The 17,771-nt window shown below is 35.7% G+C and overlaps 1 protein-coding gene across 1 annotated transcript in view; it reads left to right on the plus strand.

Annotated features, from left to right (window-relative positions):
• The window catches only part of LOC115222335 (cell division cycle protein 20 homolog), a 63,103-nt gene extending 46,198 nt beyond the window's left edge, over nucleotides 1–16,905 (plus strand). The window contains exons 8-11 of the mRNA XM_029792523.2: nucleotides 4,249–4,474; nucleotides 9,836–9,961; nucleotides 13,290–13,407; nucleotides 16,473–16,905. Coding sequence (XP_029648383.1) covers nucleotides 4,249–4,474; nucleotides 9,836–9,961; nucleotides 13,290–13,407; nucleotides 16,473–16,630 — 628 coding nt within the window. The 3' untranslated portion in view covers nucleotides 16,631–16,905. The remainder of the gene's footprint in view (nucleotides 1–4,248; nucleotides 4,475–9,835; nucleotides 9,962–13,289; nucleotides 13,408–16,472) is intronic.
• Nucleotides 16,906–17,771: the final 866 nt, after the last annotated feature.

The following is a 17,771-nucleotide window of genomic DNA, read 5'->3' on the forward strand; positions in this document are numbered from 1 at the left end:
GCTGATGACCTTGCTCTAATTGCTGAGTCACTATCAGAACTGGAGGAAAAGTTTCAGGTGTGGAAGCAAGGATTAGAATCGAAGGGCCTTAGAGTCAATCTAGCTAAAACCAAAGTCCTAATAAGTAGAAAGGTAGACAAATCACAAACGCCTTCAGGTAGATGGCCCTGCTCAATCTGTAGAAAAGGTGTAGGTAGAAACTCTATAAGATGCACCAAGTGTAAGCTATGGACACATAAGAGGTGCAGCAATGTCAAAGGAAGGCTAACTAGGAAGATGGTTTTTGTATGTGGCAGATGCTCAGGAACAATAAACACTGAAAATGCTCTGAGACCAACTTCTGTCACTTTCCAGGGAGAAAAACTAGAAATAGTTGATAGCTTCCGTTACCTAGGTGACCAAGTCAGCAGCGGGGGTGGGTGTGCTGAAAGTGTAACTGCTAGACAAAGAATAGCTTGGGCAAAATTCAGAGAGCTCTTACCTCTGCTGGTGACAAAAGGCCTCTCACTCAGAGTAAAAGGCAGACTGTATGACGCGTGTGTACGAACAGCCATGCTACATGGCAGTGAAACATGGGCCGTGACTGCTGAGGATATGCGTAAGCTTGCAAGAAATGAAGCCAGTATGCTCCGATGGATGTGTAATGTCAGTATTCATACTCGACAGAGTGTAAGTACCTTGAGAGAAAAGCTAGACCTAAGAAGCATCAGATGTGGTGTGCAAGAGAAACGTTTGCGCTGGTATGGACATGTGGCAAGAATGGATGAAGATAGTTGTGTGAAAAAGTGCTACACCCTACCAGTTGAGGGAACCTGTGGAAGAGGCAGACCCAGGAAAACCTGGGACGAGGTGGTGAAGCACGACCTTCGAACTTTAGGTCTCACTGAGGAAATGACTAGAGACCGAGACCCTTGGAAGTATGCTGTGCGTGAGAAGACCCGGCAGGACAAGTGAGACCATAACCCGTGGCCTACATGGGATGTAGCCAGCCCACTTATGCATACCTTCCCTTCTTGGGACACAAAACTCTACTTGTGAAGACCTGTTGAGGCAAGTGAGAATCAGAATCGAAATCGATCAATGGAAATTGCAGCTGAGTTACCAGTGCCTGTGGCATGTAAGAGAACCATACGAACGTGGCCGTTGCCAGCGCCGCCCCGACTGGCCTCGTGCCGGTGGCACATAAAAAGCATCATCCGTTCGTGGCCATTGCCAGCCTCGCCTGGCCCCTGTGCCGGTGGCACATAAAAAGCACCATCCGATCGTGGCTGTTTGCCAGACTCGTCTGGTACCTGTGCCAGTGGCACATAAAAAGCACCCACTACACTCATGGAGTGGTTGGCATTAGGAAGGGCATCCAGCCATAGAAACATTGCCAGATCAAACTGGGCCTGGTGCAGCCTTCTGTCTTCCCAGACCTCAGTTGAATCGTCCAACCCATGCTAGCATGGAAAGTGGACGCTAAACGATGATGATGATGATATACACAGTGTAAGCTATGGACACGCAAGTGCATTGGAATAATAGGAAGGTTATCAGAGAAAGTAATATTTGTATATGGAAGATGCACAGGATCCATAAAAACTACATATATTCAGAAAATCAATTTTCTCAAATGCCCTAGAGGCTCTTTAGAGGTATTGGATAATTTCTGCTACCTAGTGGACCAAATTATTAGGTTATCTGGAAAGTTCTGAGCACTTTTTAATATACAAATAGGAATATAAATAATTAACCTTTCAATAAATTTTATTCAATGAAATAATTTTCATTATTATTAATGACCTTTGCATATCTTTCAGGTAATTTAAATATTCCATCAGCATAAAATTTGACTGGTTTGAAGAAAAAAAGTTATCTAGATGCATTTTGACTCCATCTCAATCATTAAATGTTTTTCCTTGAAATGGGTTCTGTAGAGACAAAAACAAGTGGTAGTTGGATGGTGCAATATCAGGAAAATATAATGGATGGAGTAAGAGGTCCCAGCCAAGTTCATGTAACTTTGTTCGGGTAGCCAAAATACATGTGGTTGGGCATTGTCTTGTTGGAACACTACCCCTTTCCTGTTGGCAATCTGCAGCCTCAATTCTCTGATTTTTTTTTTTGGGGGTTCAAATTAGCCAGTCAACGACAGTACACATCAGAATTAATGATCTGGTTTTGTGAGAGAAGCTCATAATAAATAATACCTTTGTGATCCCACCAAACACAAAGCATAGCTTTTCTGACATGGATATTCATCTTTGGTTTCTGTTTTGGGGGATCCTTATGCAAACTCCAGGATCTTTTTAGCACTAGGCTTTCATAAACAATCCATTTTTCATCTCCAGTCACAACTTGTTTCAAAAAAGGCATGCTTTCATTCCATTTCAACAGTATATCAGAAACGGAATACCGGTCCAAGCAATTCTTTTCTGAGAGTTTGTAAGAGACCCATGCATTATAACGAGAAATGTATCCTAGCTGTACTTTTAGAAAAATCAAACTCCTCTGTAAGTTCTCCAGTCATGATATTTGAGTTTTTTTTTATTTTTGCCTTCAAAACATCTTCATCCAATTTTGAAGGTCTTCTACTGTGACTATCATCTTCCAAGCTGAACTCTCCAGCTTTAAATTTTGCAAACCACCTTTGAACAGTTGATTCACCTACAGCATCATCACCATGAACTTCACAAATGTTTTGGCATGTCTTTGCAGCATTTTCTCCCGTTTTACAAAAGAAAAGCATTGTTAGGTGAATATGAAACTTTTGGTTATCCATTTCAATTGTAACCAGAATGAAAGAAAAATCTATTTTTAGTCAGGAGCAAAGAAGAGATGCACTACCACTTCAAATAATGCCATACTTTTAACTCTGTTACATTACAGGTGTGTTCAAAGATTTGTTAAGAAATGTTAAAAGATTTAGCTTTAAAATGTTCAGAACTCTTCAGACAACAAAATAGTGGAAGGGGAGGATGTACAGAGAGTGTAATAACTAGAATAAGAATAGGGAGAAGAAAATCAGAGAGCTTTTTTCTCTGTTGCCAACCAAAGGTTTCTCTCTCTGAGTGAAAGGAAGGTTGTATGATGCATGCATATGAACAGCAATTCTACATGGAAATGAGATGTGGTCCCTGCATGCAGAGGACATGCAAAGGCTAGTATACTCCACTGGATGAGTAATGTACATGTATGACAGAGTGTGAATGTATTGAGAGAGAAGTTAGGCATAAGAGGAATTAGATGTAGTGTGTAAGAGAGAAACCTGCACTGGTTTGGTCATGTGATGCAGATGGATGCCGACAACTCCATAAACAAGTGCCATTCACTCAAAATGGACAGAACTCGTGGAAGAGGGAGATCCAGGGTGGCATGGCACAAAGTACTGAATGATGACCTCAGAATGCTGAACCTTTCAGACAAGATGACAAAGGACTGAGATATCTGATGCCTCAAGAAGACCTATGCTCCACTCAGAAGTGTTAAGGCTGCATCCCCTGGTGAAGAGGATTGGCTTCCAAAAGTCCTGTGATGGTGCCATGTAAAAATGCACTTGTGCCAGTGCCACATAAATGCACTCATGTTAGTGGCACATTAAGAGCTCCTGCCGCATACTGTAAAGTATTTGACATTAGGAAGGGCATCCAGTCATAGAAACCAAGCCAAATTAGACTGGAACTATGTGCAGCTTGCCAGCTCTGATCAAACTGTCCAACCCATACCAGCATTGAAAAAATACATTAAAGGATGATGATGAAATCTTTCAAAAATGATGGCTATTTACTTTTGAGACATCTGTGTGTGCGTGTGTACATTTGTTCATTCATTTGGTGCATGTTTTTTATGCTTGCATGTGGTTTGGATGGGAAGTTATTTGAAATGGCATTTTACAGCCAATACTTTTTCTGTTGCTAACAAGGATTTTTATTTCCAGAGGTTTCAAAATAGATGATGTCATAATGTCAACATGAAATGCCAACATCATCACCACTTAATTGAAATATCAGTATTCATGCATATTTGTACATGTACACACACACACACACTCACACAATGTGCTTTCTGCAGTTTCCATCTACCAAATTTTCTCACAACTCATTCATCTTCTATCATGCAGTGGGATCAAATTGGAAATTACGTGCTTAAGAAGCACACTTCTTCACCACACAGTTATGCTTGCACCTAAACACACACACATGTATATATGTTTACATACACATACAGTCCAGCATATGATAAATGTACTTTAATTTATTTTTCTAGTGGTACTAATGATGGCACAATATATCATCATGATATCCGACTTTCTGATCACGTGATCAGTACCTTCTCTGCTCATACAAGTATTGTTTGTGGCTTGAAATGGTCAGGTAATGGTCGCTATTTGGCCAGTGGAGGCAATGATAACATTGTGAATATTTGGGATTTTAATCGTAGTGTCTCCATTCAGCCATTATTAACGTTAACACGTCATAGAGCTGCTGTCAAGGTAAGATATATTTAATTACTGTCCCTTGAGTAGTTTTTAAATAGAACTTAGAGGAAACATATGTTGACAGTATTTTTGTATAATTACAATGCAAAAAATAATTAGATAAGCAATCACACTAAAACTCCTTAAGGAGAACATGTTTTTCAGAAAGGATGACAAGGGACTGAGACTGGCAGTTTGCTGTGCTTGAGAAGACACATCAAGCTAAGTAAAATCATGATTGTCCTTGCATACAGGCAAATCTCCTACATCCCTCTTCAGCTGAGCAGTCTTAATCTTGTGGGCTCATGGTTGCTGGTGCCACATAAAAGTACCCATGCCAGTGCTGCATAAAAGCACCCAATACACTCTGTAAAGTGGTTGGCATTAGGAAGAGCATCCAGCCATAGAAACCATGCCAAAACAGACATGGAGCACAAGCAGCCCTTCAGCTGGCCAACTCCTGTCAAACTGTCCAACCCATTACAGCATGGAAAGTGGATGTTAAATGATGATGATGACAGAAATGTATTTGAGTAATCTAAATCCAATGAGAAAGAATAGCTTATTAGTAAGTAATATGATGAGATAGTTGTTGATGATTGTATAAAATGTGTAATTATTTAAACTACTTTGAGAATGATGTACATGTTCATATAAAATATACACGTCCTACTATTTGACTAACCAAAGCTTTTTATATTAAACTACAGTTTTGACTGAAGAGAATAGAAAACAACTATTTTTGGTTTACAGAAAATGCATTTAAAAATAGATGTGTACAGCAAAACTACTCATTCTACTACAAGAGTTCACCTGTTTTCATTAGTCATATACATTGAAAGATTGTTGTACCATCAATTGATGTAGTATGCTTTGAACAATCTTAATACTACAACACATTAACTTTTAAGCCATTGTCTGTTTTGATTGTTATCTTTTACTTGTTTCAATCATTAGACTGCTGCCATACTGGGGCACTGCTTTGAAGTGTTTAGTCCAGGGGTTGCCAAACTTTTTCAACCATCGACCCCCTTTAGCCACTTCTCCTTCCGAATCGACTCCCTTTTGTCACTTCTCAGTCTACATTGACCCCCTTTAGCCACTTCTCCTTCTGAATCGACTCCCTTTTGTCACTTCTCATTCTACATTGACCCCCTTTAGCCACTTCTCCTTTTGCATTGACCACCCTCCTCATTTAAAATACCTTAATACCTTACCCTACCGTACCATATCTTAAATGCATACCAGATAATGATGCTGCCAATTAAGATGTTAGCTAAAATATACATGTACGACAAATTAAAAAATTCTATTGAAGATGACTCGCTTTTTACATTTAAAACTACATGTATGAGTATACAGTATTAAACTTTCAATTTTTATGAAATTGTTTTCACGGTTAGAAAATCATATTGCTGGAATATCTTTTATTGAAATTGACAACATCAATATGAGATAGGAGCATGGTGATTCTGAATCAAGGCATTGATATCAGACTGAATGTTGGTCAGTTTCAGTCTCAAATCACTTCATTCCTCCAAGTTCGGGCAATTTCTATAAGTAAACACTTGACAGTCTGCATCCCCTCAACCACACCTCTCAATCTTTGATTACGATACAGATTACAACATCAAACCTCGAACATTAGCAACAGCAGACTTCTTACAGCAGTGAAAATTCATCATGTTTTCCCATGTTTCATGGTACTGACTAAGTATTTCAGTTCATCTGGGTGAGCTGGTCTTTCGCACACTCATACCCCCCCCCTTCAACCCCTTGGCTATTATCAACCCCCTGTAATTGCTCACCAACCTCTAGGGGATCTTTCAGACCCCCTTTGGCAATCCCTGATTTAGTCAAACAGTAGTTATTTTTTTAAGCCTAGTACTACTTATTCTGTTGGTCTTTTTTCCTAAATTGCTAAGTTATGGGAATGTAAACAAACCCAAACCAGTTGTCAAACAGTAGTAAGAAACAAACACAAAGTCACACACACACAATGGGCTTCTTTCAGTTTCTGTCTATGAAACCCACTCATAAAGCTTGGGATTATAATAGAAGATTTGTCCAAGGTGTCACAAAGTGAAATTGAACCCAGAACCATATGTTTGGGAAGCAAACTTCTTACCACACAGTCAGGCCTACATAGTGATGCTGAAAATGCACCTGCTCTTTTTAAAAAATAAGGCTGAAGAACTTAAACCAGAATCAGGTCATGGCATACATTTATAAACTTTCTTTTGATTGAAAACGGTTTACATCCATTCAGGAAATATTTTTGTGTTGAAAATTCATACTGCATAAGCTGGGTTTGAACTATTTTAGAAAGTTTTGCCATAAATCCAATTGATTTATGAAAGAGGTTAAGTTTTCAACACTATGGAATCCATCATTAATAGTATTTCTAACTTGATTCTTAGAGAATTAACCAATTTTTACTCATTTTTTTTTTTTTCATAATGAGAAGTGATCCCTGAAATATTCCAGTAACATTTAGTTTATAACAATTTGATCTGGAATCAATAATATTAATATGCTAATACCTATGTACATAAGTACCTGTGGTATGTGTCACACTTAGTTGAAAAGAAGAGGTGAAAAGAGGGAAATAAAACTTAAGCAGAAGAAGTATAGTTTAAGTGAGAGGCAAAGAGGAGGGAGCAAGGGAGAGAGGGGGGGATTGATAGTGTTAAGAGGTAAGAGAAATATAACTTGTTAAATGTAGGAGGACAGTTAGAGGAGAGGGGGATGAGAGAGAGAGAGATTTAGAGAAGTAGATTGAGTGAAGGAAAAGAGTGGATAGAGAATAATAGTGAAGGAGAATGGAACCATTCTCACAGAGAAAATGCTAGAAAACTTTTCAATTTGGACGAAAGATAATAAAGCCGTTGAAAATATGGAAATTGCAAACAGAAATGTTGCCTATCTGTCTGCCTCTCTCTAACACACACACACACACTCTACCTCTGTCTCTCTCTCAGCAAATAGCTGTGGATGTTACTATTACTTTTCTACAGTTGAAAGGTGAGGTAGAAATAGAAAATGTTAAGAAGAGGGGTATATTTGAAGTGAGTGGCAGAGTGAGAGAGAAAGAGAGTGAGTGATGACTGAAAGGCAAGTGGCGTTTGTTTTGTGTTTTTAAATGTTTATCAATATTTTCAGAGTAGACAGATACATAACCACAGCAAATATTGGATGTTACTTTTACTTTCCTACAATTTAATTAATTACCATTTTCTATATACTAGGTCCTCAGCCAATATTGTATATTACTTTTAAAGATGCTTACATTTTTTGTATTTCGTAGAATTTCCCAGGGTATTATTAATACATAATTATTTGATTGTTATTAAATGAAGTCACTATTTACAGATGCTTACAATTTTTGTTTTCCATGAAGTTTTTACAGGTCCAGCTAGTAAAGGATTAATTCAATTAAAGAAACACTTTCTTTGATTTATTGATGCAAATAAAAGTGTTTTTTAACAATGGACAATTCTCAAGACATCTCTTTATTTTTGAAGCACCCAAAAACAATTTATGGTTAAGAAAGAATATAATAATGTTCAAATACCTTCCTGCATCATTCAAAAATTTCATCATTTTCTGTAGAATAAATATATATTTTATGCTTGTGCAACATAAAAAGCACTCAGTCCACTCTGCTGGGTGATTGGTATTCGGAAGGGCATCCAGCTGTAAAAGCCCTGCCAAAATAGATACAGAAGACTGGTGCTGTCTTCTGCCTGGCCAGCTCCTGTCAAATTGTCCAACTCATGCCAGCGTGGAAGGCAGACATTAAAGATAGATGGCGATGATATATATATATATTGTTGTCAACAATAATAGTGAACATGTATGGATTGCTGTTGATTTGTTTGGTATGAATGTTTTAAAACAGTCTAAAATTGCCACACCACAACCTATAAAATAAAACTCCTGGAAAGATAATTAAATTTTTATGCACTGTTATCACTAACTCGTACCAAAATTTGTCAGCTGAAGGGAAAACATTTACCTATAATTAAAACAAACCCATCTGAACCAAGGCATTCTAGACTAGTCAGAAACATATGCAGATACATGGTTGATGCTTCAAGATATTTTGTCACCATTAAGTATTATCTTCCATGTTACACATTCAGAGGTTCAACAATAAAGAGAAACAGTTTGTTTTTATAGTTTATTCAGTCATTTACCATATGTATTTAACTTGATTTTCTTTTAGCTATACTTTCAGCAAGTGTAAATTTCATTGTATAATTCTCACTCAAATGAATTACATTAAAAACAGTGATAAATTTAGACTAAAGAGAAATTATTGTTTTGTCAGCATGTTTAATAGATATCACATTAAGATATTCTTCAGTCATCATTCTACCTGTAATTATCTTTAAGTAGTCCCCTGCTCTAAACTCCTTTGTATGACAGTTGTTAGAAATAGCTGGTCCTTTTCATGATATCAAGCAGCTGTTTCAGGTATAGAGTTTACTATTTCAATGCTACTTGATTTTAACATCATAATAAAGTTCAGTAAATACAGCACTTACTATTAAAATACTGGGCAACAATATTTTAAAGCGTTTAATTTTTAAAAGAATACTATTTATATTTCAAAGAAAAACCAGCAGAACTATTACTATGATATATCTATGATAAAAATGATCATCTTTCCAAACAAATGTAGATGAAAATTTTAATAAAGATTTCAATGCAACTGTGTCATTGTCTTAAACCTACTTAGTTTGATTTAGTAAATATCAGTGATACCAGTAATATTATTAGTGATTAACATTTCTGTTATTTGACATAGGGATTGGCTTTCTCATTAATGTTATTTGGAGCCTAAACAGACTAGCAAAGTCCAAAGCAATCATATTTTTGGCAGAGCTTGTGTGTGGGTCTGTTATTTGTTGCAGCAAATAAAGGCTATTTTATTATTATAATCTTAATTATGATATTTATAATGTCTGTTTATAGAAAATTATCTCAATTTCTGTGTCTTAATTTTGAAACCTAATCTTGAGCTCTAACTGTGAACACAGTTACAAGTTCATCCTAATTTTGAATTGTATTCCAAGAGAGCAGCATCTCAATGAAAAATGGTAAGAAATGATAAAAAATTGGTTAACAGTTCTAAAGCTGTATGTGAAGCTGATGGGCAGCCATCATAAAACAATGTTGTGTTAATGCAAGTTCAAATTCAAATAGAAAAAATGTACTTGTCAACCAAATCCCAGCCTTTGATAATCTACTCTAACACATTTAACTAGATTCATTACTATTATTGAAGGCCAAGCTCATCCTAATACTCAACTGTATGTAGTAATATTTGGAATATCCATTTTTACTTTCCTTTTTATTTATTTATTATAGGCTTTGAGCTGGTGTCCTTGGCAAGATTCTATACTTGCCAGTGGTGGAGGATCTAAAGACAAAACAATCCATATATGGAGTATACCATCAGGAAAATGTGTCAACTCTAAACTAACACATTCACAGGTTATTGCATTACTGTTACTTCTTTCTTTGTTTTCTGTAATTCTAGAAATTTCTGTAGCATTTAATGGAGATGTTAATATTCAGCTGTCATTTGAAAGAAAAAGAAATGTTTGTGTTTCGATGTTGCCTTGGCAAACATTGGAAAATGGAACATGCATTTTATACAATTTCTTTATTTTTTTAACCAAACCTTTTTCTGTTACCTACTACTATCCTGTGTTGCTGGATTATTCATTTTGTTAAAATAAGTAGAGAAATACAACTTAATGCAAGTAATGTTTGAACTCCTGAATAGTTCCTTAACAATGGACACAAATGTCACTGAGGGGTTAAGGTGAGATCCTGTTTCAGTCCTACTGCATAGTATTTTCAATAAATGTTTTTTAACATAGTCTTGAGTGGATCCAAGCCTATGAGTGAAATGGGCAGGGATAGAAAATATGAGGAAGCCTGTTGGATGGACTGTACCAGTGATTCAAAGAGTCAGCATTGTCACACACTGTCATAGAGTGGATTCCACTTGAGAATTATGTGAAGGGTACAACTGTCTGTGAAATATTTAGCCACTAACACGTTACTTAATGAATAAATAGTAGAGTTGATAAAACAACTGAAACAATCGTTGCCAAAATTGACAAATGCTCCATTTCAACCTTATAAATATTATGTGTGTGTAATAAGCAAAAGAAAATAATACTCAACACATTTAGTTGGACATTATTTACATTTGACAGATATTTGTCCTCATCTTGTTTGTTAACATGTTTCGGCTGATATCCAGCCTTCATCAGGTGTCTTGGGGAAATTTCAAACCTGGATTCTCATTCCTGAGGTATTTTTCGATGGATTCTCATTCCTAAGGTATTTTCTGCAAGACATTTGATGAAGACTGGAAGATATATCAGCCAAAACGTTGTGTTAACAACAAACAAGATGAGGACAAATATTCGTCAAATGTAAATTATGTACATAATTCTTCATCTCTTAAATATAGAACTACATTTAGTTGGAGATCTGTATATTTAATAACATATTGACTCAGCTCCACATTACTTAAAGTTAAATGGGCATAATATACAAAACATTAAGTATTGTGGAGCAGAGTCATTGCTAATAATGTACATGCAAACACACACACACACATTACATTATATATATATATATATATATATATATATATATATATATATATAATAATAATATTAGGGAGTAAATCCAAACTTACAGGGAAAAATTAGATTTAGGATTAAATCCAATTTTATAGTATAAATATATATTATATTAAATTGGAGATAAAACCACTATTAGGCAAATCAAACAGTGAAAACCATAAGCCAATACATAGAAAAAATATATATATATATTTAAAATTTATAAGTTTAAATTATTTAAATAATTTTTAAAATTTTAACTTTAATTTAAATATTTTAATTTGGAATTTTATATTTTATATTTTTTATATTTATATTTTATATTTTTTAATTAATTTTTTTCTATGTATTGGCTTATGATTTTCACTATTTGATTTGCCTAATAGTGGTTTTATCTCTAATTTAATATAATATATATATATTATTAAAGTAATAAAGTTAGTGTTTGGTCATAGAGTGACCACAAACTTATAGCCAGGGATGATAACAGTACTGACAGCAGTACTGGTGGCAATAACAGCATCCCCAGGCCTGGAGCCAACCGAAAATGCACCAGTAATGTGAATACAACCGACACCCAAACCTGGAAATATATCAGGTCAGCCAGGACAGTGTTCAAGTGATGTCTGTACAGCCACAGGTCCTCCTTCAGAAAGATGATTCGTCACATACCTGGCCAGCTATGTGTGGTGCCTCAAAGATGAAAGGACCCCATACAATATCAAGTGCAAGATCTTAGAATGGCCAGGACCCTACACCAACAGGAGTGTATGCTTAAAGTTGAGTAAGCTAGGATTCTCAAAGATCCCTGAAACCTGGGTCACTGAATGCTCACCAAGAAATCTTCACACCATGCATCAATTTCAAGTGCTACCTGCTGCAAGCATGGGATTCTCAGTTTGCTGACTAAGTCAGGAAGATTCCTTACAATCCAATACCAGCCCGAGGGATAAATCCTTTGGTCCCCCACTCCCCTGGCCCACAAATAGCTGATCTAGGGGAGATAACCCGTCCTCAGTAATATTGGACTATTTATTCTTTGATGACTCAATGACATTAACAGATTTCTGCCTCCCAGAAGTGAAGAGTTAAATTTGTCTTCAGATTAGAGTCTGATGAGCCATCTGCAAATCTACAGCCTTTGTGGATGCAAAACCATTGGTCACTCTATGACCATACATTAACTTTATTACTTTACTGCTCTATACTTTAGAGTGTGCTTCTTTTTGGATATATGATACATTGATGATATATATACGTATATAATAAACAAAAACATATGGATATTTAAATATTACTACATGCTTTTCCATACTATAGTTTAATTCAAGCCAAATTCTTTACATAATAAGATAACATTACATGAATTTGTATTGTTATCCACCGATAGTGATAACATGGGGTCAAAGTTTTATAGAATAATAAACCAAATTTTTTGCTTATAAGATAAGTTACCCTAGGGATAATAGCGCAATTTTTCTTGAGAGTTCATATTGAAAAAAGAGATTGCAATTTTGATGCTGGTTTAAAATAACCTTAAGGTATAGCGCTTTATTAGGTAAATCTGTTTGATTTTTAAAATTTTACCTGATCTGAGCTCAAACCAGTGAAAACTAGGTTGGTTTTTATCTTTTATATTGTTGTTTTTTTATTTAATTTAGTACAAAAGGATTGATTATAATTAATTGTGGGCAATTGATTTTTATAAATTTATAATATAAAGTTGGCAGAAAGTATGTGAATAATTTAGGATTATTTTATATTAAGATGGCAGAATAGTGTGAAGGATTTAAGATCTTTCTATGGAAATTTTATATATTTTCTGTTAATAATGTTTCTTGAGTTAATTTTGTATGTGGTAGTGTGTATTTGTGTGTTATTCGTGGTTGCTTTTTTTACATTGTTCAAACAGAAATAATTAAGGTATTTTCAATTGCAAAAAGATCCTAATAAGGTTGTTTTGATAGGGCTTCCTCTCTCTTTGTCAAATGTAATTAAAACCTATATAGGCACAAGATGTGTCTGAAAGAGCAGCAACTCCAAATAAGAACTGACTCAAATTGTGATGATCCATCCAACACATACCACCTGGGAACAAAACTGATGTAAAAGAATGATGGTGGTGGTGGGGAGGAGGAGAATTATTTTATCTGAAACTTTTTTTTTCTCTCTTTCAGATCACTTCATTAATATGGTCAAACGAACACCATGAAATTGTTTCTGGACATGGATATTCAAATTATTCTCTCTCTTTCTGGAAATATCCTTCTTTGGAAAGTGTTGGAGAATTGAAAGGTAATTAAAACTTAAAAGATTTTCCAATTTCAGATCTAGATGAATATTAATGGCAGTATTTCGTTTTTACAATCTGTCTTCCATACCAGTGCTGTTTACACAATCAATTGGTCTTCTATATAAAAAAAAAATAATCCCTTGATACCATTTTAATATTTTTGCTATCACTTTTATATCAGACCATCTGCATAGAAAACTTTTAAGAGCTGGTACTGTCTGGTAGTCATGAGTACACACTGTGTTGATTCTTTGACAATCTTCTTAAAATGCTACTCTAACATTTTCAATATTTGCTGTATAAACTTTGCTGCATTATTGTAGAGTTTTTGAAATTCTCACTGTTGGTTATGTTTACTTTCAGTCCATTAAGCTATATTTTGCTAAAGTATGAAGGTCAGCTGAAAAGTTCATAGGCTGAGTCCCCCTTGCAGTCCGCACCCTTCTTCCAACGGTGTTGCAGTGCTTGGATCCTGTTGGTCCAAAAAGTCATCAACAGCAGATATGACACGATCATCACTGATATACTGGTTTCCAGTCAACTGTTTTTTCATGTTAAGGAACAGATGATAGTCAGATGGGGCCAAACCAGGAGAATAGGGAGGCTGATCAGCCAGTTCAAAGCCACAGTCCTGCACAGCAGCCATTGGAAACAAGTACTTGTATACTGGAGCATCATCCTGATGAAACAAGACCCCTTTTGTCAGCTTTCCTAGGCATTTGGTCTTAATAACCTTTTGTAACTACCTCAGCAAGTTAGCATAATACTCTCCATTAATGGTGTGGCTCTTTTGAAGATAGATAGTCAGTAAACACAATGCTTTTTGCATCCCAAATTACTGAGGCAGATGAAACGACCTTGGCCTTGTTTGGAACAGGTGAGGAGGGGTGTTTCCACAGCATGAATTGTCCCTTTGTCTTTGGCTCAAAGTGATGAAGCCAACACTCATCCTAGGTTAGAAAATGTTTGAGAAAACCAGCTGGATTTGCCTCATTGTCAGATTTTCCCATGATGTGATCAGCTTTTGACCAGGTGTCAGAAGACTTGGCACCTACTGAGCAGAAACCTTCATCATGCCAAGTTCATTGCGCACGATAGTCTCAAATGTGTCACAGGATATGCTAATAGCATTGGTTATTTGATTTATAGTCAATTGCATGCCATCCACCACTATGTGGTGAGCATGATCAATGTTTTCCTTGATAGTGGCAGTTGCAGGACATCCATATGTTGGGTCATCTTCAAGACTCTTCCTTCCTCTCCTAAATTCATGTTAGGGTACTTAAATAACCACTGATGTCAAATTTTGTCATTTCCAAGAGAAGTCACTACTAGTTACTTTTAAAGTGTTCTTTGAATAGTCAGATGTCAGTTTACCAGAAAAGAAACAATGCAGTTAATAAGAAAAGTTGAAATTAGTGCATGCAAGATTTCACAGCTGTAGTATCACTCCTTCATAGTCAGTCTATGAACTTTTCAACCCTCACCTCTTTGTAGTATGAGATAATCATTCTGTATTCAGTATATTCCTTATCAATCCACTCTTTAATATATATGATTTCTCTTTAGTCATTGCTTGTTTTGTTATAACTATACTGTCAGTGTTGTTACCACTCAGCTGAACCTTTGTTTCTTCCACACATGGCATGCAGAATTCAGTTGGTTCCCTTGGAACATCTAATAACCGCTTTTTAGTGTTTTTATCCTGCCGTCCATAATCAGACAACTATCTGTTAGTGTTTTATGAGACTGCACATTACAGATAGATAAGCAGACATTCACATCCACACCCTCTCTCTCTCCCCCCTCTCTCTCAGTCACCAACAAGGAGGTAGGTGGAAAGAAAGGAGCAGGGAATTATGCCAAACAACTTTGGTAGATAAAGCTGTACTGTCTCAAATAATAAAACACTGCAGGAACCTTGTGATAGTATGGCTTGAATATAGAAAGGTATTTGATACCAGTTCACACTCATGGCAACTGAACTCACTGGCAAAAGTACTTACTGCCATTGAATTACTCATTAAGCCCTAGTAATTGAAGTGGAATGACTGTCTTTCACTATTCCAAGGTGACAGTCTATTTGTACTTATGTTTATTTTGGTCTTAAATTTGCTGTCATTTCTTCTGTGAAAATCCACTGGCTGTGTCCTACAGTCTGCTAGTGGATAAATCTTCTGCATGCCATGGTTGTCTATCTTTGCTGGTACGAGGTCGACCTGTCTGCACTAGACAACTACAGGTAACCCAGGATGCTCCCCTGGTCATTGGCATCAATGTATGTATGTATTCACAATATGTTGATGATACTCTGAATATTTTGCTTTGTGCATTCTCGAAGGCAATAAAGAGATTTACCAAGAGTGAGAAAATTAGATTAGCAGTGGCATGAATTATTAGCTTTAAGCAAAGAATATATAATTTTTATGTAATATAAATGGGCACAGGCGCACCCAAAGGGTTAAAAAGTCTGTTTTCATTCATGATGTCCTGTGTTTGATCTTGGGTGTCTTCAACCCAAGCTATGTAAGTGAAATTGGGTCCATGAGTAATTTGTGGAAGTCTATTGATGAACTGTGTTTGTAATTTAAATGCCCAACCTTGGTGTCCTTTGTTTGGTTGATTCTACTTGAGAGTGTAGGTTAAAAAGGACAAGTGTTTGTGGCATACGAAGCCATTTACACTATAATTCTATGAGGAGATAGTCCAGGTGACAGTAAAACTGGGAAAAAATTACAGCACTTAAAGACTGTAGGAGTGCTCTCCCTTTAAAATATTGATTTTTTTTTTTTATTTTTACGAATATTACATTACATGGAAGTAGAGGTAACGAGTGCTATACAGTAAGATGACCAGTACCCGCCCATTTAAATCCTTAATATGGGATTTAGTTTTAGTTCACTTTATGTATATTTTTTCTTGCTGATATCTTGAAAAAGACAAGATTATCACATTGCTTTCCTCATCTTTTAAATGTGTGATGTTATGCTTAATCGATTCAATAATGTACAAATGCCATTTTTAATTTCTTAACTACTGAGTTATTGACAAAAATCTTTGTCTTTAGGTCACATTGCAAGAATTCTAAATCTTGCTCTTTCCCCAGATGAAAGTACAATTGCAAGTCTTTCAGCTGATGAAAGTATCAGGCTGTGGAAATGTTTCAACACAAATAAGAAAAGCAAAGAACGTCTGACACATGGAATGTTCTCGTCAATACGTTAACTTATACCACATAGCTTAACAAGATTTACTTCAGGTTTGAATAAATTAGCATTACTTTTAATAAATATCCCATAGTGGATAGCAAGTTATTGTTTCATAAATGAGAGACATTCCATATTTGTTGTTTGTTTGGTTTTACATGGAAGTTATTTAATAAATATATTTAATTTCTTTTTAAATTCATTGAATGGGATGACTTTATATATTTTGTATTTTGTGAATATTGTCAGTAAGAATAGGTTTAACATCACCTTGTTAATAGTACCTATTTTAAAAATAAATCCACATGATTAACACCTTAATTTGTTATTTTTAGTGCAATTTTCTAACAATAGCATTGTTGGTTTCAGCTTCTACAGGATCAATCCTTAGTTCACTGTGTTTCTGACAATAAGAGAGGCAAGGAAATCTCTATAACACAATGCAGAACAAATATCTCAAAGGACTTCATTCATAAAACCTGTTATTCATTTTTCTTGCTGATGTTTATATCCTTAATTCATATACTTATATATATAAAAGATATGCATGCACCCACACATACCCACACATACATGTGAGCAGACTCAATGGGCTTTTGCAGTTTCCATCTACAAATTTCATTCTTAGAATATCAGTCAATCTGAGACTGTGGTAGAAAATAACTGTCTAAAGAAGTGTGTGGTGAAATCAAACTTGGAGTTATATACTTGTGAAGTGAACAAGATTTGATATCTAAACGCCAGCTTTGCTAGTGAAAAAAAGAAGAAACGGCTGTTAAGGTGATGAATGCTATTCTTTTCTGGAACTAATGAACAGGAAACTACAAATCTCTATACATATATAAACGGCAAAATGTCTGTCTGTGTGTTTGTCCTTTATACAAATCTACAATTTTTCAGGTAGAGGGCTCGCACTTTCTATGGTCATTCAAAACCGTCCAAGGGTGGTCGTGCATATCTTTACATTTCCCCAGTTACCCCGCAAAGCCATTAAAAAATCAATAGAAGTGACTTTTTTGTGAATTTTCTATCCAAAACCCAATCAAAATTCCTGAAACTTGATACGCCAATTGAATGCCAGCTAGCTGTATGTGATTGGTCGGAGATTTGGACAGTACTCACATGTATGTGAGCACGCACACAGCTGTATGTGCATGCAC

This window comes from Octopus sinensis, linkage group LG19, assembly GCF_006345805.1.
Source record: "Octopus sinensis linkage group LG19, ASM634580v1, whole genome shotgun sequence".
In the NCBI taxonomy this organism is placed as follows: Eukaryota; Metazoa; Mollusca; class Cephalopoda; order Octopoda; family Octopodidae; genus Octopus; species Octopus sinensis.